The sequence below is a fragment of the Pleurodeles waltl genome, chromosome 3_1 (assembly GCF_031143425.1).
Source record: "Pleurodeles waltl isolate 20211129_DDA chromosome 3_1, aPleWal1.hap1.20221129, whole genome shotgun sequence".
NCBI classification, from domain to species: domain Eukaryota; kingdom Metazoa; phylum Chordata; class Amphibia; order Caudata; family Salamandridae; genus Pleurodeles; species Pleurodeles waltl.
This window is the reverse complement of record NC_090440.1, coordinates 544,388,836-544,413,742: the sequence shown is the minus strand read 5'-3', so window position 1 is coordinate 544,413,742 and position 24,907 is coordinate 544,388,836. Positions and strand designations below refer to the sequence as shown.

Below are 24,907 nucleotides of genomic sequence, written 5' to 3'. Positions count from 1 at the left end.
ATCTCCTGGAACCCCAATACCCTGGGTACCTCAGTACCATATACTAGGGAATTATAAGGGTATTCCAGTACACCAATGTGAATTGGTGAAATTGGTCACTAGCCTGTTAGTGGCAATTTAGAAAGCAGAGAGAGCATAACCACTGAGGTTCTGGTTAGCAGAGCCTCAGTGAGACAGTTAGGCATCACACAGGGAACACATACAGGGCACACTTATGAGCACTGGGGCCCTGGTTGGCAGGGTCCCAGTGACACATACACTAAAACAACATATATACAGTGAAATATGGGGGTAACATGCCAGGCAAGATGGTACTTTCCTACAGAGACCACTTGCGTGGTTTCCCTCTATGTGGATGATGTCTTCATATATCTGTGGCAGCTGACGTACTCCGCACCTATCCTGCTGAACATCATTCACAAATTCGAAGAAATCTCCCAAAATCCCCAAAATCCTGGCTGTTCCCGTTGGTAAGACTAGCGGCGGTGCCCCCTGGAAATCTTCCCAGAGTGGGGATCCCCTGGGAACCACAAGAGATACGTTAGCTAGGAGTGCAGCTGGGGCACACAGCTCCAACCAACCATGACTGGAACATTGGTCGGGTGGTCGAGGGAATACGAAACTCGACCAGTTTATGGAGTGCTTTGCCACTGTCTCTGATGGGCAAAATTGCGATAGTAAAAATTATCATACTTCCACGCTGGCTCTATGTCCTTCAGAGTACACTTTACGAGATCCTGTGCCATTACTTTCAGGACTCTGGACAGTCTGTTAGTGGACCTACTCTGGGGGCCCGTTGCAAACATGTCAGATTAGATAGCTTAAAAAGGACGTGGGAGAGGGGAGGCCTGGAACTTCATTACATGGCAGCCCAATTGCAGCATGCAGTTCACTGGCTCGACTCAGAAGGCAATTGGGGCAAGTGACTGCTGCGGGGTACGCATGGTGGGACACCACTGTTGGTCCTGCTGATGAAGGGATGTCTGGTTCCCCTGACATCCCCCCATAACATTTGCTCGGTGGCAGGAGTGTGGGATGGAGGGGTTCAAAGGGTTCTATGTTGCGCCCCTGTACGCTCCAGAGATGTCCCTCTGGGTGATAAAACAGTTTCTAAAAATAGCGGACTTTATGTCAATCCTTTGATGGAAAGGGGGGGATGCAAAATATACTGAACAACTCTTCAGCACCAGAGCTGAAGCTACGGATAAGTTCTCCTTAGGCGAAGGACAATACCTCCAATACATAAAAATCACAACCTTGGCGCTCCTTCCCCGATGAGCTGCCTGGCTCCTTTACCCTGTGGCTATACTACATATGGCAGGAGGACGTAGATTGATCTCCCACCTATATTGAGCACCACCAGCGGATCTTGCCAAGACGACACTCCCCATACGGTCTAAATGGCAGACGATAATTGGGGAACCAATTTGCGCCAAGGACTGGGTAAAAAGACATGAGTGCATAGCTCCATTGCCCACTTCAAACTTATTCAATACAATATCCTTAATCAGACATATCTCACTCCACAAATGCTCTACACAATCTACTGCGGCCGGTCACCCGCATGTCCCCGAAGTGGCACACCGATAGTGGATTTTCTGCATGTCCTGTGGTCCTGCCCCTCCCTATCCTCCTATTGGAACACGGTAGTACACACTGTGAGGCCTCTGGGTGGAAGATAGGATTGGACATCCAATCAGGACTGCTGGGACTACTCCCGTCACCGGCTAAGAAACATCTTAGTAGGAAAATCACCCTCCTTGGTCTAGTCCTAGCGAAGTGATGTATGGCTATGGCATGGCTCCAACCAGTGCCCTCCCACCCATGATGCCTGGAGAAAGGATGTGGTTGAATGGGAGAGTGTGGAGGAGGTGTGGATGCTCCATGTTTGCAGGGATAACTGTTTGGGGGATGATTTGCGTGCCTGCTCGACCATGATATCAGAATTACAGGAAACACGAGATCCTCCCGCCTCTGGGGACAAAGTGGCATGACTGAGTGAATGATGGCAGGGGAGCCTTAGATAGAAAGTGTGAGCCTCACTATAAAGAAGTGAACAGACAGCAACTATCCAAGATTCCATGTGCTAGACCATGTTGTTTGAAGCAATGCAACTACTATATACTCTTGCAGGGCGCAATGGTCTCTGATACTTCATGACTAGTGATGTTGTGACTATTTCAGATATAAACCTTAAAGTTTTAAAAAACATATATATTGTTTTTGTTTCAGGTTTTCCGTTGATTCAAATTTGTAAACATGTGCAAAGTAGGTGGTAGCAGAGGATCTTTACCTCCTGACAAATTGTTGCTAACTACAAGATCTGAGGACTCCTTCAACAAAGAAAAATGTGTCATATGCCAAACTAATCCAAAAGAAAAGCTAACATCAGCTGTGGCTAGACAGAAGAGAGTTTGAGACGCTGCAGAAATACAGCAAGACAAATGATGCATTCACCTTTCACTTTAGATATAAGGCTTGCCTTCTATCTCGGTCACTGCACTTGGACACTCTGTCACCCCTACGGTAAGCCCTTTCGCCTAAGGGCAAGGTGCATGATCCTGAGTGGGAAGGCACCCCTGAATGAGCAGAGGTGCCCCTACAAGCCCCAGACTCTATTCCCTGGACCATGTAAGTGTGGGGAAGACATTTGAAGGTATGCAGTGGACACTGGTCAACACAACTAGTCCAACTACATACTGGCTTCACCAAACCTAGACATGTTTAGTATCAAACATGTTGGAATCATGCAACTACACCGATTCTAGTGTTAGTTGCATGACACCATATCTTTAGAGGATCCCCCAGAAAAGCCTGTACTGTCTTACTGGGTCTGTATGCCAGCCCATGCTTCTGCCTACACCAGTCCACTGTTCTGCCCTCCTGCTACTGAGCCCATCTCGAGCAGAGGGGTTTCTGTAGGATGGAGGTTTGTCCTCATCTCCTTTAGAACTAGGTGCCTCTGTATTGTGGTGGGGTGGCCTCTCCGTGCCAGCAGACTGCTTTGAAGGGCACATTTAGTGCTGTTCTTGCATAACTAGTTTGCAGCAGTGTAGGAACCCCCTGTTTCAGCTCTGGTGTGAAACCACGCTAAGGACAGGGAAGTGACCACCCTCCCTATCCAGCTCCTTCCCTAGGAAGGTGCACAGAGGTCTGCCAGATGGCCACTTGATTCTGCCATCTTGTAAATAAGATGTGCAGAGGCCCCTGGGAGCATCTGACTGGTTGGCCAGGTGGGTGACATCCCTGACCCCCTCTGATAGGTGGGACACCACAGACTGTGTCCAACCCCCCCCCCTTTAGGGTTACTTAAGGACTCCCCTGAGGGTGGGTCCCCAGAGTTGTCGAGCAAGACTCTACAAAGAACTCTCAAAAAGACATCTTCTGTTCCTGGCCTCCGGAACTGCTGCTGGTCTGTCTTAGGGACAGAAACCAGACTGTAGCCAGTTGGGAGGGCTCACATTGCAACGTTGTTTCTCCAGCTCCTGCAAGATTTCTGCAACGTCCATTGCTGTGCATCCTCCAGGGTCGCAAGGGCTCTGTTTGCATCAAGAAGCAAGAAGAAATCTCCCTTGGAGTGAAGGAGTCCCCTGCATCCCCAGGCACCTTAAGACGATGACGACTGGCTGGTGGATCCTGTTGTCCCACAGACATTGGAAGGGTTTTCAACACAGGTGGTGGTTCTGTGGTCTTCCTGGGTCCATTGGGTCTCTGACCAACTTGGGAGACGGTGGGACCTTGCTACAACCACTGGAACGCGACTCCAGTGCACATTGACTGTTGCTCTTACCAAGGCTTGTTGACTCTTCCTCTAGATCTTCAAGCTCCAAGAAGCCCCAGCCTCCACCACTCTGCACGTCCAAGTTCAGCTTCTGTCTGGATTCCATCTTTTGGTTCCACCAGCCTGGTCCACGGGTTGCAACAGCAGCTGGACTAACGAGGCTCTTATTGATTTCAGTGAAGGATTCAGACATCACTTCACTCCTATGCACCTGGGCTCCCTGGTGTAGGTACTCCACTTTCCTGGGTAAGCACGGGGGGTCACTATTCAGCCTTCTTTGTGCCAGCCGGTTTTATCGGGGTCCTCCAGGAAGGGTCCTGAATCCTAAAAATTCCAGCCATGACGGTCCTGCATTATCCTAACGGGCACTATGTTCGATGATAACTGTGCACCCGGGCACCTCTGATACCTCTGGTAATTCCTTACTACCTCAGCCCTTGAGATTCTAAAACACTTACCTCGGTTGAGCACCTTCATTCTTATACCAAGAAAGTGGTATATGGTTTGCTGCCCCCTCCTTGTCCCCACCTCCTCCAAAAGGGTCCCATCTATTTCAATGCTTTTCTTGTTTCTAAGTATATTTTCTGTGTGTATATATCTCCAAGTGTAGATATACCAACATTAGGATAGTACTAGTGTTATACTAAAGAATACTTTATTTTTGTAAAACTTGGTGTGATTCTTTCTTGTGTGAACATCACTGACTGACTATTGTGGTATTGTAAGTGCTTTACACTTGATAAACCTGAGCAGCTATCCCCAGGCACCAAAACACTATCTCTAAGGGTTGCCTGGACTCGTATTGGGTTCCACACCATAGGTGTACACCATAAACGGAGTCAGCCTCCTACAATAATGATATAGGACGTAGAAGGAGCTTGTTAGCAGCTCATGCTGTAAAATCTTGTGAATCTGACAGCACACCACTTCCAAGTCACTTTACCAGGAAAGGATTTACAATTGCTGCTCTTGATAATTTTGATTTTGAAGACAGCTCTTCTTTGTCTGAAAAATTTGTTTCAAGACTGTACCAATGAAGTAGCTGTTGGAAAACAAGCGGTGTCAGCTGTAGGCATAAACAAACAAAGCTGCAAACGTATAACCCAACTGCCTGGCAAAGGTGCAAAGTCACTACAAGCAATCAACACGTCCCAGTCTACCAGAAAGGTTAAAAGTGGCTGAGGACATGGATCTTCTACCTGAGGCCGCAAAGCTAATTTAACTGTATTGATCATATTGCTTATTTGGTGCGGACTGAAGCATAAAGAAAAGACAGTTCCTCTATGGGCTGGAATTCATGCTCTGATCTTCCAGAATACCGTCCCACTGTTTTTTTTTTTTTTTTTACCAGTAATAGCATTTCTAGTCTCATACTACGCCACAGTATACACAGCTCTAAAAAAAAAATTAAAAAATGTGCGTGCTCAGCTTGAAGACCAGCCTACCCTGCCAATTTTCTGCATTAAAGGTGTTTTCCGTATTGTAGCTGACATTTTTATGAGCAATCCAGTAGAATCTGATGATCTGTATCCAATGATGGGAGTTTTCCACATGACAAAAGTTACACTGCTGTGTGCAGGAAGTTATCTCAGTGGATATGGCATAGACGATGCACTTACTGAGGCTGAAATCTTTGGAAGCAAAACTGTCCAGTCAGTATTGAGCGAAACTCATTATGTTTGTTCATTACAAGCTTTGCTCATCGTATCTGAGGCTATAGAAACATTGCATTGGAATGTTTCCTGGAGCTAGAATGACACATTATCTTTTACATATCTTCTCTGAGAAGTGAACATAGCACAGGGTGTACTTCATTCAAAAGACATAATATAATGCAAAGCCAGGCAATGTTCAATACACACTGTTTAAAATCAGAAAACCTGAAAAACAAGTTTGTAGAGTTGGCCAAAGAATGTAATGAAAAATCAGAACTTTGCAAGTAGTGTAAAACTTGGTACATGCTAATCAGGAAGATGATTGAGAGCTGCACTTGGAGACTGGGGAGTCACTGATTACTGTGTTTTGCAAATTCGATTTCATAAACTACCTGAGATCTGGGTCCTAGTATTTAGAAAGAGTGAAGAAGCTAGAGGTGGAAATACCTTAACCTCCACAGACGGTTCATCCAAAGACATTTTGTGGTGAAAGAGAGGGACGGTTCAATGCTGTGGCTCCAGATATGAAAATGGAAGAGACGATCTAGAGATCACAGAAAAGCTCCAAGGGAATTGTTGGTCAGACATGTAAAAGCTCAATGGCATGTGGTTTACCATGAAGTCCTTTCTGTTTGTAATGTTTTCAGAGAGATGACAAATTCAAAATTAATGGACCATTGTGAAACTGTTCCTCACCACAAACTTGTTGGAAAGAGATGGGAACATTTTAATAAACATGTTGACAGCCTTCTTCATTTCATGCAGCAGCAAGTAGACCCCCTTGAAATGACTGAGCCTGTGCGATTACACAACTTTGTGACCAAACAATATGTGAATAATGACATGTCTACTAGATGTCCTTGAACATGAATCGAAACGTACACACAGAACTGAAGCAAGAGACATTAGTTTTGAAAGAGAATAAGCTGATTGACCTAATCACTAAAGCTAAACTTCCACGTTTTAATTGTCATACTAAAACTAAACTACCACCCTTCAATTGCCATAGCAAGAGTTTCATCCAACCAGCCACTACAAAACAGGTTACAAAAAACAACTTTTGCAAGCACATAGAGATGCATCTAGCAAAAGAAAGGGGTGAATTTACCAAGGACATTCTGTCTCATGATTGTCTTCCAACAAACGCATTATTTGAAGGTGATGTTTCTACCAAACCAGGGAAGCACAAACTCGTACAAGAGCTCGAAAAAAAACTTGCACCTGAAGAATTTCAATTAAAAAAGGTGTCCTCATTGAAAACTGCTGTTGTGAACTATAGGTCAGAATTACGAATGGTCAGGATTTCATCAGTGCAAAACTACACAGAGGTCTTTCAGACTGTTCTACAGATATCAAAGTCAGTGTGCACCTTGCAAAAACTGCACATTGTCTTTGACAGTTATCTTGAACTATCTGCCAAAGAATGTGAGAATCAGATGAATGTCTACAAGTTGAACAAATGACCTTGTCTGCCTCAAAAATTTGACACCTATACCTGTGCAACTTGATAAATTCTGGTCATCAATACTGAACAAGATGAACTTGGAGATGTGAACTCACCAAAAGATTGCTGATGCTTTAGTGAACACTGAATTTCCAATTATTGTAAGTGAAGTGATTGTCAATGAGCAGTTTGAGCCTGCAGAGAGATATTCAAAAGGTACAGGCCATATTGCTCAAGAATTTAACAGCAAATTGGAGAAAGCTGACCTTCGTGTTGTGTGCCACGTGTTGAGTGGGCTGTTCAAAATGGTTCCAATTGGGTCATTGTTCTGCTAAATGACACAGATGTTATTGTGCTATTTAGATTTGTTGCAATGTTCATAAGTCAAGGATTGTCAGAGTTATGAATATGTTATGGAACAGGTGAGAAAATACTCTTAATCCTGATTCATATTCTGTACAAAAAACTTGACAAGGAATGCCCAGTGTTCTTATCAAGGCACATATTCTAACAGGTGATAACACTGTGAGCAAAATTGGAACAAAGCTTGGAGCTTTAACTGCTGAACCTGTGAAGTTTCTTAAAGGATTTGCTGAGACAGAAGAAGAACGTAACATCAAAGACGTAGAAAAATACCTTGTGCGTGTGCAGAAAATTAATTCTGACTGTTGCACATTTGATGATCTTCGATACAGTGAGTTTAAGAGAAGTCCTGCTAAGTGACCTTCCAATGACATCATATTCTATGTGTGGACACGTTAAAATTGTTCTACTTGATCAGAAGATGTGTAAATGGTTTGGATCATACACATGAAGAGAAAGATTTGTGTGAATTTCGTTGGGAAGATATTGATGGGGTGCTAAAACCTATGAAATTTCTGAAGCCCCTATCCACAGAACTTACACGTAAATGCACTTGCAAAACCTGTACTACAAAAAAGATGTCCCTGTGGAAATGCTCTTCTCAAATGTGCAACATTCTGCAAATGTACCACGAGAGATTGTCGAAACAAATAAAGTGATCTATTAAAATGTGTCTGAAACAGGAGTGAAACAATATTTGTTCATATTCAGATCATAAACATTGTTTGGTGTATACATAAAAGGATCAAAAACCATTATTATTTTTTTCATTTCTATAATTGGCTCTTCTTCCTCTATTATAGCTGCCATTTTGGAAAATGGCGGAAGGGTTACTCTGAGGAGTCAGTTTCTGTCTCTACAAGACTACTTGACCCCCCAAAACCTATATTTTGACACCAAAATGAAGTATATAGGTCTCATGGTTCCTGAAGTATTACATCATCGCTGCAACACATACGCCATTTTAAAAAATGTTGTCCAGAACAAAATAGGCCTGGATCAGCAATGTCTACCCAAGCTAAATTACATCTCTAATGATCCAAAAAACACAAACCAAAAATGAAAATCTCTGGACAACAATTTTTATGGAGGTATCAGAGGGCCGGAGATTAGTGGGTCTTCTCTGAAATTAGTGCAAGACCATTCACTTTTTTAGCCAGAGTGTATCTAACCTGATTCTCTGGGCTGAGTGAGGGAGGGAGCATGATCTACTTTACCTTCTCCTCAATTAAATTTGCAAAATGTCTGCATTGGGCTCGAATTGGAAGTGTGTTGGAAAGGGCAGTGCTTTTACCACCTCAAATAGCTTTCTGGGGTTATTTTTGGCTTTTCAGATTTAATTTCTGACCACAGTTGCTTTACTCTCGAAGAGATGTTTTTTGTACTGTTTCATTTTCATTCTCAGTTTTGCCAGATTTGTTGCCATTGGATTCTGTTTCGATATTTGTTCAGACATTCAGGATTTTTCTTTCAACAATGCATTTGTTTGATCTTTTCAGATAAGGGTTCAGATTTATCCATTATGTCCCAAGAGTGTGTCAACATATTGTGTTGTGATGTGTTGACCTAACAAGGTTTTTTGTGTGGAGGAGCTGCTAGAAGTTTCTAAATTACCCTGAGTTTAACAAAATGTGGACAGCTCATTTGTTGTAGTGTTGGGTTTGAAATAAATATTTATTGTACTAACTGTCTCCCTACCAGTCAAACACTGTGAATAATCTCTATATCTGTTAAATAGTAGCCCAGTTGCTCCTTAAATAAAAGTATCTGTGACAAGTAAATAAAGACCTTTTGCATTAGTCTGTTAAATAATCTCTTTGCTGCTCAGTTCCCATTTAATTAGTAAGTTCTATGTGGCCTTTAAGTGGTGGCTTCCAATAGTTAAACGACCATTAAATGATATGGTGGTTGAACCTATAAACAATACCTATTGCATTAGTCTGTCCGTTAATGTATAGGTGCTCATTACGTAAAACCTCTGCTTCTAATAAATGGACAAGTCTTTCTACCCTTCAAATAGCCTTCTCTAGACCCATTCATTTGTAGCCTGGTTGGACTATGGTTAGTAGAGAGGTAGTCGCCATGTCCAATCCATAATAATTGTGACCAAAAACAGTTTTGCCTATGCAAGTTACATAGTACCCTTGCACATTAAATTGTAGAGGCAGTCTGGAGAAATGAGGCATGCCTTTGACCAATACGCTCAGGATACATACCCAAATGTTAGGGGATTTTACAACCATTAGTTACTCTTTGCACATTGTTTAATACATTATTCTGATTTCCATGATAATTGATACTAAGTGTCTAATTATGATAAATGAGTTACTATTTTGTGTACCAAAATATGTGGCAGTTTCTTTGTGCAGTGATCAATAACTATGTGATTAGTAGCCTTGCGTCCCAAAAACTTAACATTCTGTGCCCAGATAATATTGGTGTCTGTTCCCTGTAATGTCTCTGTAGCCAATATTTATTAGGCTCAAACAACTAAACATGCATTGACCCAATCATGGACAGTTTCCCCATTGAATAATTAGTAATTGGACTATTTTCTTAGTTTTATAATGAGCTAAATCACTAAGTGCCACATGATAGAACATTTTCGAAACCCATTTAAATCTTTGGTTCCTCAGCTAAATTCTGATATGTGATCCAAATTTGGGCAGAAGAATAAGCTATTTCTCTTTTCTTTGTGTAGAATTTTTGTACAAGGAGTTGGCATTTTGTTTGACCTTTACGACACAATAATTAGCTTAACAAGCAAACATGGGTTGGAAGCGGTTACTTGCCGAACATCCCTCTCTGCCCGCATAGTATAGTGGTATACCTTTCAGCATCTCATTTGTGTAGCCTTTCAAGTATTTGATTCTCCATTCGTCGCACAGCTGAGCACAGTGCATCTTCTCAGACACACCATTCTCTGTCACGTACACTGTAGGATTGCCGTACTGGGTCTAGGAATAAAGAAAAGCCCAGATGGGGTGAAATAACCGTGACTCAAAAGGAAATTTGGATGATTCAATATCATTATAATATAAAATATTGCACTACATTTAAGACTATTGACATTCACACAGTTTTTTGTTTGTAGTCTTAGGTATCAGCTAGGTGGTGAGCTACAAAGGAGTCAACGATGACAATACATTTTTTCACAAGAGTATTTGATAGTTTTATTTTATTTGTGAAGTATAAATATTTGTGAATTTATTTGAATTATTATGAAGTGATTTAGAACACGCTTCAGGTCAAATAGTTGGGTATTCTATGATATGCGGCTCCACAAATTTAGAAGATGTTAATTGGATGCTCTTTCATTCTAAAAGGGACATGCAACTTGAACTATAGGTTTGGCACCACATTTCAAACATATTTTGTTATTGCAACCTTTGCGGTACCATAAACAATCTATTTAAAAAAGTGATCATTAACAGATGTGACATCACAACCTTTAACATATTCAATGCTGATCCTTTAGCACTGCAGTGAAGACATTTTTACCACCCCAGAAATAGTGTCCCATTAAATACAGTGGACCTTTTATGTGTCTTTCCTTCAGTATTATGTACAAAGACAAGCATCTTAGAATCTTTGACGTGTATCCTCTTAGCCACATATCTCAGACTTTGACCTGCATTGTCCTATTCATAATCCACTGTATTCTCTCAACAATACAATAGATGGTGTCCACCTCTCAGCAAATTCCAGCTCATTCTGTACTATATTCCTGTCTATTAAGGTTGATGAAGATTCTGGATTTGCCCTAAAATTTGACTACTATAGTCATCATCAATGTGTAGATCAGACTCCTTTGGCTACCGTTAATGCTGTTTTTTCCTTCAGGTGCATTCTTTCCTCATTGCAATATATAGATGCTGGGCATTGTTTTAGCAAACAGATGCAAACCTTTGAGAGTAAAAAGTGATATCCTTTCTGACAGATTCCATTAAACTCCAGGGGACGTTGGTCTCTGAATGTAGCGATGACCCGTTGTTCTGAGACCCACACGTGGGCTGGCAGAAAAACCATGTAAACTTACTAACACTGCTAGGGAACTCATACCAAAGACCTTATGTTAGATGTGAGCACTATATTTAACATTTTGACCATTGATTTGCTTTTCCTCTTGTAATTAAAGTATGGGGATACAGTGAAAACAGGACTTGGTTTACTTAGATCAAATGTGGAACTACTTGAGACAGGGGAAAGTTAATTACAGTCACTCAGATACAGTTGTCCTAACTTTTAAAACTAGACATTGGAAACCAGGGGTCTTCAGCAAAATTAATAGTTAGGCCACTGAGTAAGCTACTGTTCAGCAGTATAGGCCTGTGTAGTGTGCCTTGTGTAGTACCAACTGTGTAACCAAGTCCATCTAAGCTTCCCTGAAGCACTAGCATGTTTTTCCTGGAAAGGACGTCTTAGTATCTGTGGTGCATCAATGTCTTTAAGCAAGTACGCAGTCATTGGTGGAAAAAGTAGGATCAGTAACAATTAAACCTGCCAGGGAAGTTAGGCCACTGAGTAAGCAACTGTTTAGCAGTATTGGCCTATGTAGTGTGCCTTGTGTAGTAACAACTGTTTAACCTTGTCCATCTCAGATACCTTGAAGCACTGGCATGTGGTCCTGGAAAGGATGTTTTAGTATCTGAGGTGCATCAATGTCTTTCAGGCGGTGCGCAGTCATTGGTGGAAAAAGTAAGTAACAATTAAAGTTACCAGGGAAGTTAAGCAAAGGGGACTTGAGAATGAAATGTAGGTAGAGCCCTAGATTCACAAAGATTGCAGTAGTTCTGATCTTTTCATTTAATGTCAAAGTTCCACATTTTGAGCTCAAGCTTTGTTTTTAATGAGGAAAAGATGCTGTAATTACAGCTTATTATCCATGACTTGGGGGGCGTGGCTCTAGCATGGCTCTGCAGGCCGAGAGCCAACATCGGACAATAAACTGTCAATAAAAAGCAGCATATGGCCCGGTTTTAGAGAGCGCCACAAGACTGGACCATGGTGGTAGGAGATAATCTTGCCTATGACTGACATCACCGCAAGACTGACCACAATCGGCAGGCTGCTTGAGCAATGGCTGCACCTAAGATTGCGACAGCATAGAAGTTTGCGAGCGCCCCTGAAAATGAGATGGCCCCCACCCCAACCCTCTTATTTCTGCTAACGCTGCTTCTCCAATGGTGCTGCTAAACTAGGGGACTCGACCGGATGGCGTGGAGAGGGTGAGGGCGAGCCCTGCCCTATAGCCACGACTCTGAGTTCTACAGGGCTGCAGCATCAGGGACTGGTGAGCTGCCGCAAGCAGCCAGAGACTGGTGGAGGCGTCTGCACTGCCATGCTGTGAGCGCAACCTCAGCCTCTACCTGGTAGGTGCTGAGTGACTGCCTCCTGAGGGTACTTGGGAGACATCCAGGATAATGGACTGCCGTGTGGTGAATGTGACGGCCTGGGCCGATAAGGTGAGCCGTGCTGCCCCCTGCTGTCTGTCATTCAAGCAATTTACTGGAGCGGCACATCTCCACGACCGAAGACCAAATACATGTGATGAATGATAAATCTTTAAACATGGAAAAAGTGCTGGTAGTGATACAAGCCAAGAATGAGAACTTGGAGGCACACTCCAGACACAACAATCTCCGTATAACAGGCATTCCCGAATCAACCAACATCAGCAAGATGGAGCTATACATTGTCACCCTGTTGAAGGAGATCTTTGGGACTGACAACTTATTACATATACCAGTGGTGAAGCAGTTACATAGAACCCTGGTGCCGAGACCCATCCCCAGGGCTCCACCCAGCCTATAATTGACAGATTGCTCAACTATCAGACCGTGAAGCAGTTCGCAGATTGGCTCATGAAAAGCCTGACATTAATTACCAGGGCAGCAGGGTTTCTTTTTTTTTCCAGATTTCACTGCGGTGGTACAGGCAGGCAGAAAACAATTTCACCCAATAAAAAAGCAACTTCAGAAGGCGGAAATCTCCTATCCAATGCTATACCCTGCACGCCTCCACATAGAGCACCGCAGAACCATCAAAAGTTTGTCAACGCCTCTAACTGCGAAAGATTTTCTCAAGACATTTTCTAAACCTTGCCCAGACGGTTAAGGTGTGGATATGGATGCTGATGGTGATTAAACACATTGATCCCAATCTGCCTGTGTTATCCTCTGTTTGCTAACACATCAGGCTTCACGTGCCATGTTTACTACAACCCCAGGCTCCTCGAGCACACTTGATACACAGTGCCAGCCCCTGTGGCACTCTGGCACTAAGCCTCCCTCCTTTGTCTCAGCACAACTCACAATGCGTAATGTTGCTTAGATACTGACTTCCAACTGTTGAGCTCTCTGTTCTTATGTTCAACCATTTCAATGCATGTCCACACCATGATCTTTACTGGGATGCTATTTCTACAGCACACTATCTACTATAACTAGACAGTTGCTTCTACTGTGCTGAGCCACACACTTGTTCGACTCTGTTAAACTGAAACATACAGGGACTTAACCCCCAAAAAGTGCACAAAGTCCTGGCATATTTAGACGGACATTCAAATCCCTTTCTCCAGGAAACACATTTAACAAAACAGATTGAACACATGATGGGCTCCCGCCTGGCCACAGTGTGCCTTGTTTCCTTCTACTCATACTCTATTGGTGTAATTATTCTTATTAAATGTGGAGTGCACTTTACTACTGTCCACACCGAAACTGATGAGCAAGGAAGATACACCATCTTACAGGGTATCCTATATGGCACACTCATAACTTTGGTAAATACTTACAGCTCAAATATGGACAACCCCGAATTCTGCACCCAAATGTGGAACAGATTGCACTCCCTGCCACCATCTGCAATCATCTGGGGTGGAGATTTAAACACATTTCTAGACCCACATGAAACTGGACGGAAGGCTACGACTGGCGTGGGAGACATGGTGTAAAAACACTATGTGAAAGTATGGAGGAATATGGGTTGATAGATGTCTGACAGCTGCAGAATCCCGATGAGCAGGAAGGGACATTTATCTTCTCAGTGCACAGCTCACGGTTCCAATTGGACTACTGGTTGACGACTTGTGAAGTAAACGCCTGGACAAAAGATGTTCGTCACCTTGCGAGAACGCCCCCAGAGCATGCTCCAGTGCAGTTGGCAGTATCTATCCCCACGCATTACCCTGCTCCATTCACATGGAAATTTCAGGCAACAGCACTGCTGGATCAGGTATTCCGTGAAGGTCTGCATACGGCTATAATAGAGTATTTTGAGAACACAGGCTCTGTGGACCAGATTGGCCTTCTCTGGGAGGCCTTTAAAGTCACATACAAGGAGTTTGCATTAGTACACAGGCAGGTATACTACGAGATATCCGTATGCAACTGAACAAACTAGACACAATTAGGACAATGGAATGTAACTATAATAGAACACCCCGGCCGGACACACTAGCTCACATTAGGGAGCAAGTTACACAGTACAATGATCTGGCCCAAAGTGAGCTTCGTTACTTATCCCGTCCTAGCATGGCACAGGTGTACAGGGAGGGAGGCTGACCTGGCTGTAATCTGGCCCAGCGGGTAAAGTCCGGATGGGCAACCAATCACATTGTGAAGATTACCAGTCCTTCTGGAGAAAGCCAATATAATACCCTGGAAATTCTTTCCTCTTTTTTTTTTTTTTAGATTTCTAAAAAAAGATGTATGTTGCAAGAGATTCTCTTATACAGCAGATATATGTAGCCTGGTAATGTAGCACTAGCATGGCTTTCCCCAAGCCAGGGGAAATTCCTAACCCGGCCGATCACGATAGAGGAGGAGAAGAATGCTATCGGGTCCTTCCCAAATGGAAAATAACCCAGACAAGATGGTCTGACCGGTGAGTTTTACAAACCATAAGTAAACCACACCCAATAAACAGTATATGAGGAAACAGACTGCCCTAAGTTGCTTCCCCCAACGCTGTGTGAAGCCCTAATAGTCACGTTACTTAAACCCAATAAACCACCTGATGCTTGCGAATCGTATTGTCCGCTCTCACTAATTAATACAGATACCACAATCCTAGCAAAGATCATCACTAATAGATTACACCCTTGCATGCCCAACCTAGCCTTACCTGATCAATATGGCTTTATACAAGCCACAGCGCACAACTCACATACTCTGTTTGCATTGCTACATTATCTGGACCCCTCTATGAGGGCAGCAGACGTGCTATTGGATGCTTCCAACGCATTTCATTTGATTCCGTTGAGTGGACCTATATGTTTCTTATCCTAGGTCATATGGGCATACCAGAGGTGTTTCTACAATGGATGCGCTGGTCACTTACTGACCCTGTGGCCTGTATACATGTCAATGGCCAGACCTCAGATAATTGCCTATACGGAGGGGCACTCGCAAAGGATGCCCTCTGTCCCCTATCCTGTTTACCTTAGTGTTGGAGCCTCTGGGATGTGTGCTGCAGCAGCGACATGCGCAAACTGTCTTACATTTTAGATTGCGCCCAATTGATATTTCTTTCTATGTGGATGACATGGTACTATAGTTCTGCAAGATCCATGCTCACTTCGTGCCCATAGTTAGAGAATACAGGTGATTTGCATGGCACTCTGGCCTCACTATAAATTGGGTGAAATCAATAGTAGTACCAGTAACACCTGTCACAGAACCATTCGTACTGGAATTCCCTCTTGCGTGGGCTACGGACCCAGTGAAGTATATGGGTTCACAGGGACCCAGAGCTGGTGATGTGAGAAAACAGTGGAAGGGAGGTAGTGAAACTAAGAGACCAAGTAACCAGATGGTCTAGAATGCCACTTTCCCTGGCAGATAGAGTAGCCCTCATGAAAATGATTGTGTTCCCTAAATTTCTCTTTCTATTCACCAATATACCCATCGTACTCGCTCAATATTTTTTTAAGACCGTTAGATTGCACAGGATCACTTTAGCTTGGGCTTGGAAACAACCTAGGATTATCTGGGATATGATGGCCCTTCCATATGGACAGGATGGTTTTGATGCTCCTGACTTACATTATCTTTGTGCAGAAGCGCACTTTGCACGTTATTGTTACACCCCCCACGCCAACACCCGCAAATAGCTGTAGAAAGCAGCAATGTGCTCCCCCCTCCACTAAGCTCTATAATGTCGCACACACAAACACAGACGATAAGGGGGGCTGTAAACACAGTGGACTGCGCTACCATATCATGGCGAAGATTGGCAGCATACACTAAGAAAAGTCCATTATATGCACCGAACCCACTCCCCCCGTGATACCATCTGCCCATCTCGGTCACACACGAAACCAATGCACTCGCCCTCTTTGACGAAGTCGGATTGAAAACATTTGCAACATCTATTTCATGGGCCAGTTTATCCAATCTCTGATCTCCCGAACGCAAAGCGCCAAACACCACTGTTGACATTCCCGTATTACCGATTTGGAGCAGCACTGAAGGGACACTATCCTTCATTCCCGACAGAAGACAGAACCCCGGATGGGATGTGCGCTGCAAATCCTACTGACTAGTCCCGCACGGAAAATTCTCTTAACAAGATTATAGGACGTGACTCAACAAGACAACCAAGCCCAATAACTTTAGTGATGAATCGCTGGAACGCTGTTTTGGACACACCTACGACAGCGGAGGACTGGAAATTCTGTTGCATGCTAATGACACAGCTCACATCGAATTGTAATTTACGTATCATTCATTTTAAGTATTTAAAACAGATGCATTATACCCCTGGCAGATTAGCACGCTATGGTCTGAGACACAGTCTAAGACACCGACGCTGACTTTCTCCACCTGACAAGGCATTGTAGCCCAAGCCAACAGCTCTCGGTCAGAGTGGTGGAAGTCCAAGAAGTTGTCGCTATGGAACAATTCCCCTGTACGCCACAACCGTGTCGACGCGGGCTGGGTAGGCGACTCCCACCTGTGTATCGCATGTTTGTGGCGATTGCGTTGATAGCAGCAAAACGGAAAGTAGCCATGAACTGCGGCAAAGATGAGCACCAAAACCAACCCAATGGCTGTTCGATATGTCGTATTGTAAAGAGCAATTCATGCTGAGGAACCACCACAAACGTCACGACCTAAAGATGTATGGAACCCACTAACAGCATACCTGTTGTCACTACCAACTACTCTGTAATATAATCTACTATGTAAATAGGTCGCTGGCTCTGAAGATGATCATCAAGTTTGAAGTGATATATGTACTCGTTATCCATGCTGCACTGAAACTGCACTGACTACCTGTGGCGAATGATTATTTACTGTCTATATATGTTTTCTTATTTAAAAAAATCATTATAAAAAAATATCCCTGGCTTCTTGCTATCCAGCATATAACTCTTAAAGTAACTCAAATACAGGTAACAAGAAAATGGTACAAGCTGCAGCAAGCGGCGAGAAAAAACGACATAAAATGGATGGCTGGAATGAGCAAGGGAAGGGAAAGGAGGATGGCTTGTTTAAAAATTGTGCCACATCTACTATTCGTTCCTAGTCTATCCCTGCTCATACCCCTCTGTTATCCACACAACCTCCACTAGAGTCATGGCCACTTCCTTCAGGCCACTTAAGACACTTACAGCACTTAAAGAGCACTTGAGAATATTTCTCTTCCTCTTTGAAGGAGACGTGTACCTTCACAAAGTTGAGCAACCGGCGGAAGCCCCAGGGCACGGAATATAGCCACTTGGATTCAGGATCAGGCCACCTGGGATCCACAAGCTCAAGCAGGTCCCTGTCGGTGAAGTAGCTGGGTCCCTGGATTGCTGGATAGTTCTTCTGCGTGATGTAGCGTGTTGTGAAGTGTCCTAAACCCAGGAAGTCACATGTCCCTTTGATGTAACTCTTCTCCTGCGACGAGAAAGTTGGAAGTCTTGAGACTGCCAAACCCTGCTGCACACTTTTCCGCCCTATGAAAACAAAGTAAATTTGTGACCACACTTTTCATTCCACTGATCAATTCACCACAAAGATTATGCCAAACAAGGGTAATTGAGTGGCAACAGAAACTCTTCTATTGAGACTGCCAAGTTATTTGCTATGCCAATGTTTGCAAGCCATTGCGTGTTGAGAAAATAAATGGCTGTTGCTGGGTGTTGATGCATACTCATGCATCAAAGACCTTCTATGTATGTTTTTTGTTTGATGAAATCTGCTCCAAGATGGCTCCTTAAGACTTATGCACACGGATAGATGGCCATCTCGCAGTGGCTTTTCATCATCAAAAAGAATGGTCACCAGTGCTTATGAATGCATCAGGAAACACCAATTACCATTTTTGCTTTTAAGGTTAGTTTACCATTTGAAGGTTGGTGACAACCATTTTTGTCCAGTTCATTTATAGCAAACTTTGCAGGAGTACAAACGTAAAAGAAGCGAGGGGCACGGTTGCAGTGAGGAAGGCATGGGAGATCAATGGAGGAAGTAGGAAAAGAACGGAGCAGGCACACCAGCAAAGGGCAGCAAAATAGAAATAATGACAAGCACACTAGGGAGAGTGCTGAAAGAAAAAAGTAGTTCTCTGATTATAAGCAGTCGAATGATATAACTCGCCCCAGCTGAAACACTGCAAAACAGCTGTAAATCACAGTAAGTATAATATAATGTGTAAGAAAAAATATATTGACAAGAAAGCCAACCACTGATGAACAGTGGGCTGACCCAAAGCCCTTTCACTACTTGGATTTTACACAATATGACCTTTGATGAAATACAAGACCTAAAAAGAGATAACTGTGATATAATTAGACTTCAGTAAATATTGAAAACATATTCTACACTGAAGACATGTAAAGAAATATGATTAGAGTACGATGGTAGATCTGTCTAGGGACTTGAGTAATGGACAGAAAAGATAGCTGATAAATTAAAGTATATTTTATAGTATTTATAGAGCCCACAATCATCCTGAAGGGATATCCTGGTGCTAGACTGCCATCCAGATTAACTCCATATGCCCCAAATACAAAATAAATGAGGAAATAGACATGTTTTCAGCAACCTACGAAAAGGCAGAAGACCAGAAGTCAAGCATAAATAAGGAGGAGGAGCATTTCAGTAGAAAGCCACCAAATAAGCGAAGGGGTCGCCCCCCCCCCCCCTTTGGAAATCTTTTAATTTGCCTACAGTGAATCAAAGTCTGCCTAAGAGATCGAAGGGCTCGCACTAGCTTGTGAAAAACAACTCTACCATTTAGGGATGCACATGACAAATTAGCTGAAAAACATCTCTTACGGACTAGTGGTGAATGATGGGAATTTAGACACGCCAAAACGAAGCTCCTAGTAGGAAAATTGCAAATAAATCGCACCACTGAGTTTTGAAATCAGATGTAGGTGGGTAAAAAGATAGTCAGCCATCCAAACATACAATGCTTTAGCATAGCCCAATCCATTCATGATAATTAGGCACCTGCCCACTCAAGACCTTTGTCACTCCATGAAAGCACTAAGGCTCGATCAGTGGTTGCAAAGCCAGACCTTCAGCATTGGCCTCTCTTGTTGCCAGTGCTATCACAGAGTAGAGGACCTCTTTGGATTCAGCTCTGATTCGGTCCATACTCAATGTCCTTCATGACTCTGATAATGATGATGAGTCAGACTATATACTCCCAACTGATGAAAGCCTTTATTTTGTCTTGCAGAACACCAGTGAGCTAGATACCTCACTAGAGACAGAGCTGGACTTGCCACAGGCTCCACCAATGGAGGAACGTCTATTTTGAAGTAGTAGTGCATGGACCAGCAGAAGCACTAGACTTGTAGTTGCCTACTCTGGAAACCAATGCCAGTTTATTGACTGAAATTCTACGACCAGGTCCAACATTATCGTAACTACTTTTACCATTTAATGAGGCCCTTACAGGCAGGCACTCTAAAGGCTATTTGTTCTGAGCCAAGCTCAATATCTCTAGTTAGACAACGTTGCCCCTGACGGAACTGATTTTTTGACAAGACATCCACAACCTGGAACTCTTGTGGTGTGCATCCACAAGTAAATTCAAAGCAATTTTTTTTTCTTTCAAACCACCCTGGTGGAAAGTTGAAATGTATTGATGCCTTTGGAAAGACGTTTTCCTCAGCTTCCCTCGCTTTACGCATTGTGTATGCAGTGTGACTTTTGTGCAGGTTCACCCACGTCTTATGGGACAGAGAGATCTTGCAGCCACTCTGGAGGACCACAGGAACTCATTGGCCTAAACGATTCAAATCAGGATGCAGCAAATTCTGTTGTGTGCGTAGGCCTGGATGCCACTGTCTGCATAGGCTGTGCTGTTGGCAGCAGTGTTGTGATTGAGATATGCCTGGATGCAATCCACTGGATTTTCAGGGGATGTTCAAGTACTCTTATGGACATGGCCTTTGATCGGTCTAGCCTGGTCAGAGAGAACACTGACTGAGTGCTCAAACTATTGAAAAATAGGTGTGTCACAGCTTCGTCCTTTAGGGTTATTGTCCCCAGCAAGACAACTACACCAGCAGTATAGAATGTTATGGAGCATTCCAGAGGCATAGCTTACTACCCTATCCAAATAATGCAGCCGCAAACATAGGACTTTTGGGGCAGAGGACATGGTGGTGGCTTGTGCCATTCACACAAGCATGGACAGCTGTCTTACTTCACTACTGCAGTGGCTCCCAAGCTGTTTTGATTGCACTCCCAGGCCCACAGACAGCTGGTAAGGAATGCAATATTTCTTCGTCAGCTTTAGATCCATCACATGAGACCAAAGATTCTTATAGATTGATCCAAAGGGCAACGCCCTGCCTTTCATTCCATTCCCGCCTCTTCTTTCCCAACCCCACACCAGAGCAATTTGTGCCACTATCTTCATGCAATAAGTCAATTTTCTGATGTAAAGGTGCCATTGCATGAGTTCTGAACTCAGCGAGGGGTGCCATTTATGCTACTTCCTCATATATAAGAAGGATGGAGGCCTCAGGTCGATACTGGACCTCCCCCCATGAATGCATTTTCACAGAAGGGCAAATTCAAAGTTCTTTTTCTGGCTCAAATATTCTTTGCTCTGCATCCTGGGGACTGGATGCTGTCCATGGACTTCAGGACATGTATTTTCATTTACCCATCCTACAGTCCCACAGACATTATCTGTGGTTTATGGTGGGGTCAGGACATTTCCAATTTGCTGTACTCCACTTTGGCCCCAGCCACTCGTGTGTTCATGAAACTGATGGCGGTGGTCGCTGCTCACATGTGGAGGTTGGGGATACATATATACCCGTACCCCGACGACCTGGCTGCGCAAGGCAGGCTCACCACAGTCAGTCACAGCACAAGTGCAGACGTTTGCCTGGAGGCAATCTGCTTGAGGTTCTCCATCACAAGTCGAATTCCCACCAGAGCCCTGCGCAGAGAATTCCCTTTATATGATCTATCTTGGACATAGTAGAGTTCAAGTCCTTTCTACCACTGCAGCGTGTGTGGGACATTCATGTTGTAATCCAATGTTTTAAGTTCAGTTGTGTGTGTTTGTGAGGATGGTTCTGAGTCTGAGGATTCTTGGGCTTCTGGCCTTGTTCTTCGTCCCTGTCCCATACTCCAGATGGCATATGCGGTCCCTGCAATAGGCCCAGCATGGAGCACAATGGACCCAGCACCAGGGTTGCCTTTCGACCCTGTCTAGATCTCATAAGAGACCATGCAGGACCTCATGTGATGGCAGGCAAGCACCAACCTGACCTGCAGCAGTCTACCTTCCCTTCTTTCCCAGACTTAATGGTTGTGGAAGATGTGTCACTCCTGGGGTGGGGAGGATGTATAAGGAGGTGAAGTTCAGGAGCATCGTCTGCAGCAGAGAGCCCAGTCCAGGTAAACCTTTTGGAGCTTCAGGTGATCATTTTGGCCCTAAAAGAGCAGCTGAAAATCTCTCTGGTAGCCAGCCATGGTAGCCAGCCACCTAGCGGGGTTCATGAGGGCCAGCGCAGATCAGATCCGCTGCGCTGGTGTTGGCTGGTGGCTCATGAGTGGCATCACCACATGAGTGAACTACAGGCAGTATCCATGCAATCTCCTTGCATCACTTTCTTCCCAGACAAATTGGTGCTGCGGTCACAGGCTGCATTGTTGCCAAAGGTGGTTCCAAGCGGGTCAGTTGATCGTCTTGCCAAAATGGTATGCTTTGCTAAATCCTTTGAAAGAGGAGGAGAGGCTCTTTCGGCTTGACCCTCCAAGAGCTTTGAGTTTTAATATCATAGTGTAGATTATATCATATCTGTGAGGATCACTGGGACAAAGAAAATCCAGGCAGTTTAACATAGGACTCTGTCCATATGGATAGTCCTAAGCACTAACGTCTGCTACATGCTGGCTAAGAAGAACCCCTCTGAAAGGCCTAAATGCTCATTCCACCAGGGCCAAGGCCACTACAGCTGTGTTCACAAGCTTGGTGCCAGGTCTGGATCTGACAAGCAGCTATGTGGGTGTTGCAAATGTTGACAAAGCTCTACTGCTTTGACCCTCTTCCGACCCGCCAACTTTGAGAGATACTGTTGTACTATCTGTTCTAAAGGTAAGGAACCTGCAAATGTAGGTACCCATCAGAAGAACAAGTTTCTTACCTTTGGTAGTGTCTTTTCTGTGGTTACTCTACCTGCAGATTCCTTACTGCCCACCTACCTCCTCATTATGTAGAGTGAACTCCTAGACATAATGTCCCAAGATAGATTTTGTTACACATTGACCTGCAGTTCGTTCAGATTGTTCTGTGTTTGAGGGTGTGGAAGGAGAATGTTGCAGATACTGACATCGGTGTGCAGGGTTGGCACTAATATGCGACTCTGTCCTGTCACTTTCAGGGTGGTATGGAGTCACCACAGAGCTGTATTACACCACCTATTGGGGTGCATGACGGAAAAAAAATATCTGGATCGAATCTGGCGTCTGTGACTAGTTTAAAGGTAATGATTCTGTGTTTACAGTATCTTCCAGAAAGTTTTACTAACGGTAAGTAACTTGTTCATGAAGCACTTATGGCCGAGTATAGAGTAAGTGGTGTGAAGTTTGAGCCCGGATATAATGTAACACAAATATCAGAAAAGTTCATATAATAATTGTCTAGTTTTAACTTTCAAAAAGAATACATTTTACATTACACTTTAATAGCACAGTCTAAATAAAACACTAAGGAAAACAGCAGGCTCTAGCTTTTACTGTGGGCCCAAACTACTATGACATGAAAGCAGATGCTATCAAGAACGTATGGCATGGATTTAACCACTAAGATATTTCCAATTCCCCCAGTTTGAGCAGTAGTCTTGATTTCAGTAGACTGAGCGGTACATAGAATAGAGTACCTAAATGTTATATTACTGACCAACATTGTGTATGAGTGGTATTTGCTATTCCTTCAGGCTGGTGTGTTGAAAGAAATAGCCAACTGTATGTCATGGCCTGCTTAGGACTCATCAAGGATGATCACCAGCACTGAAGAGGTGCCCTTTTGAGGTGTCTTTCAGAGGGTTAGTAGACATACCAGGCACTGACTCCCATATAGTCTCCCCCTCAACCAACAGAGGGAGGCTGTTGTGCAGGAAAAATAAAATTTGGTTTTTTTTTGTACCCGAGCTAGCATGCCTGAAACGCATGCCTCACATCATAGTGTCGACAAGGAGAGTCAGTAAAGGCCAAAGGTTAGTCTAAGTAACTCACTGCACTCCTGAAGCCTTCTCCTCCTGCCACCACATCCAGTAGTCGGTCTCCACATTAGACTCACCTATGTAGTCCTTCATCACTTCAGGATAGTCTCCATTATAAAGTGTATTTGCAAACCAGCCCAGATAGAACTGCATATAGCGCTCAGCAGCTTCGATGTCCTTCTGGCTGTTCATGTCCACTGGCTCTCCCCAGTCACTGGTCAAAGAAATCCCCACCATACCTGCAAGCACAAAGCAAACTGGGATTAGTCCAGGATCACTCAGATGAAGGTAGGGGTGGGCTGCATGCACTTGGCCATTATCTCTTGGGTATTTATATATTACAAGTAAGCCTGTTAACAAATGGGGAAGTAAGGCCTCAGCCCTTTTTGTTCCATGATCAATAACATAATGAAACCTGACTTGTGTTGATAAGCAGTAGCCGACAGTCAGTGAATCCTGCCCCACAGCTCCAATCAGGGGTAAATAACAGATAGTATGCTTTTGTCCCTGTTAATAACACGTCAATAGAAGCCGGTAAGGGCCAGTTCCTTTTGCCTCAGCTTGGGATTGCCAGTAAGAGCTGCTGGACAGTTATGGTTAATAGCTGCTTTAGCTAGTAATGTTGTTTGGCAAAAGAGTCTGCCCCCTGCGGGTCAGTTGTGGATAACTACTAGTATGGGCTAACCCCTTTGGTTACTGGTGGAGTATAGCGGGGATAGTCAGTAATGCATAAGCTTCTTTGCTAAGTAATAAATATGCGCTTGTAGTTCATCATCCAGAGCGCACACCAGTGACATGCATTGCTTACCTCTTTGTTTGCTGCGCCACTGCTTGTTGTAACTGTGCCAGACCTTTGCATGAGCCTAAAATTACAAATATAAACGTAAATGGTGAAATATTGCAATTAATAAGGTATCTGTGCCGATCACCATCTATGAAGAAATGATCTGATCATGAGGATACACCATAAA

At 43.7% G+C, this 24,907-nt stretch overlaps 1 protein-coding gene across 4 annotated transcripts in view; it reads right to left on the bottom strand.

The window, feature by feature from the left end:
• Positions 1–24,907, bottom strand: part of LCTL (lactase like) — a 168,795-nt gene that overhangs the window by 76,645 nt on the left and 67,243 nt on the right. For all 4 annotated transcript variants that reach the window (XM_069222881.1, XM_069222879.1, XM_069222880.1 and 1 more), the window contains exons 9-12: positions 24,745–24,799; positions 24,014–24,175; positions 17,917–18,191; positions 10,074–10,200 (exon numbers count right to left, since the gene is read on the bottom strand). In XM_069222881.1, the coding sequence (XP_069078982.1) occupies positions 10,074–10,200; positions 17,917–18,191; positions 24,014–24,175; positions 24,745–24,799 (619 nt within the window). The remainder of the gene's footprint in view (positions 1–10,073; positions 10,201–17,916; positions 18,192–24,013; positions 24,176–24,744; positions 24,800–24,907) is intronic.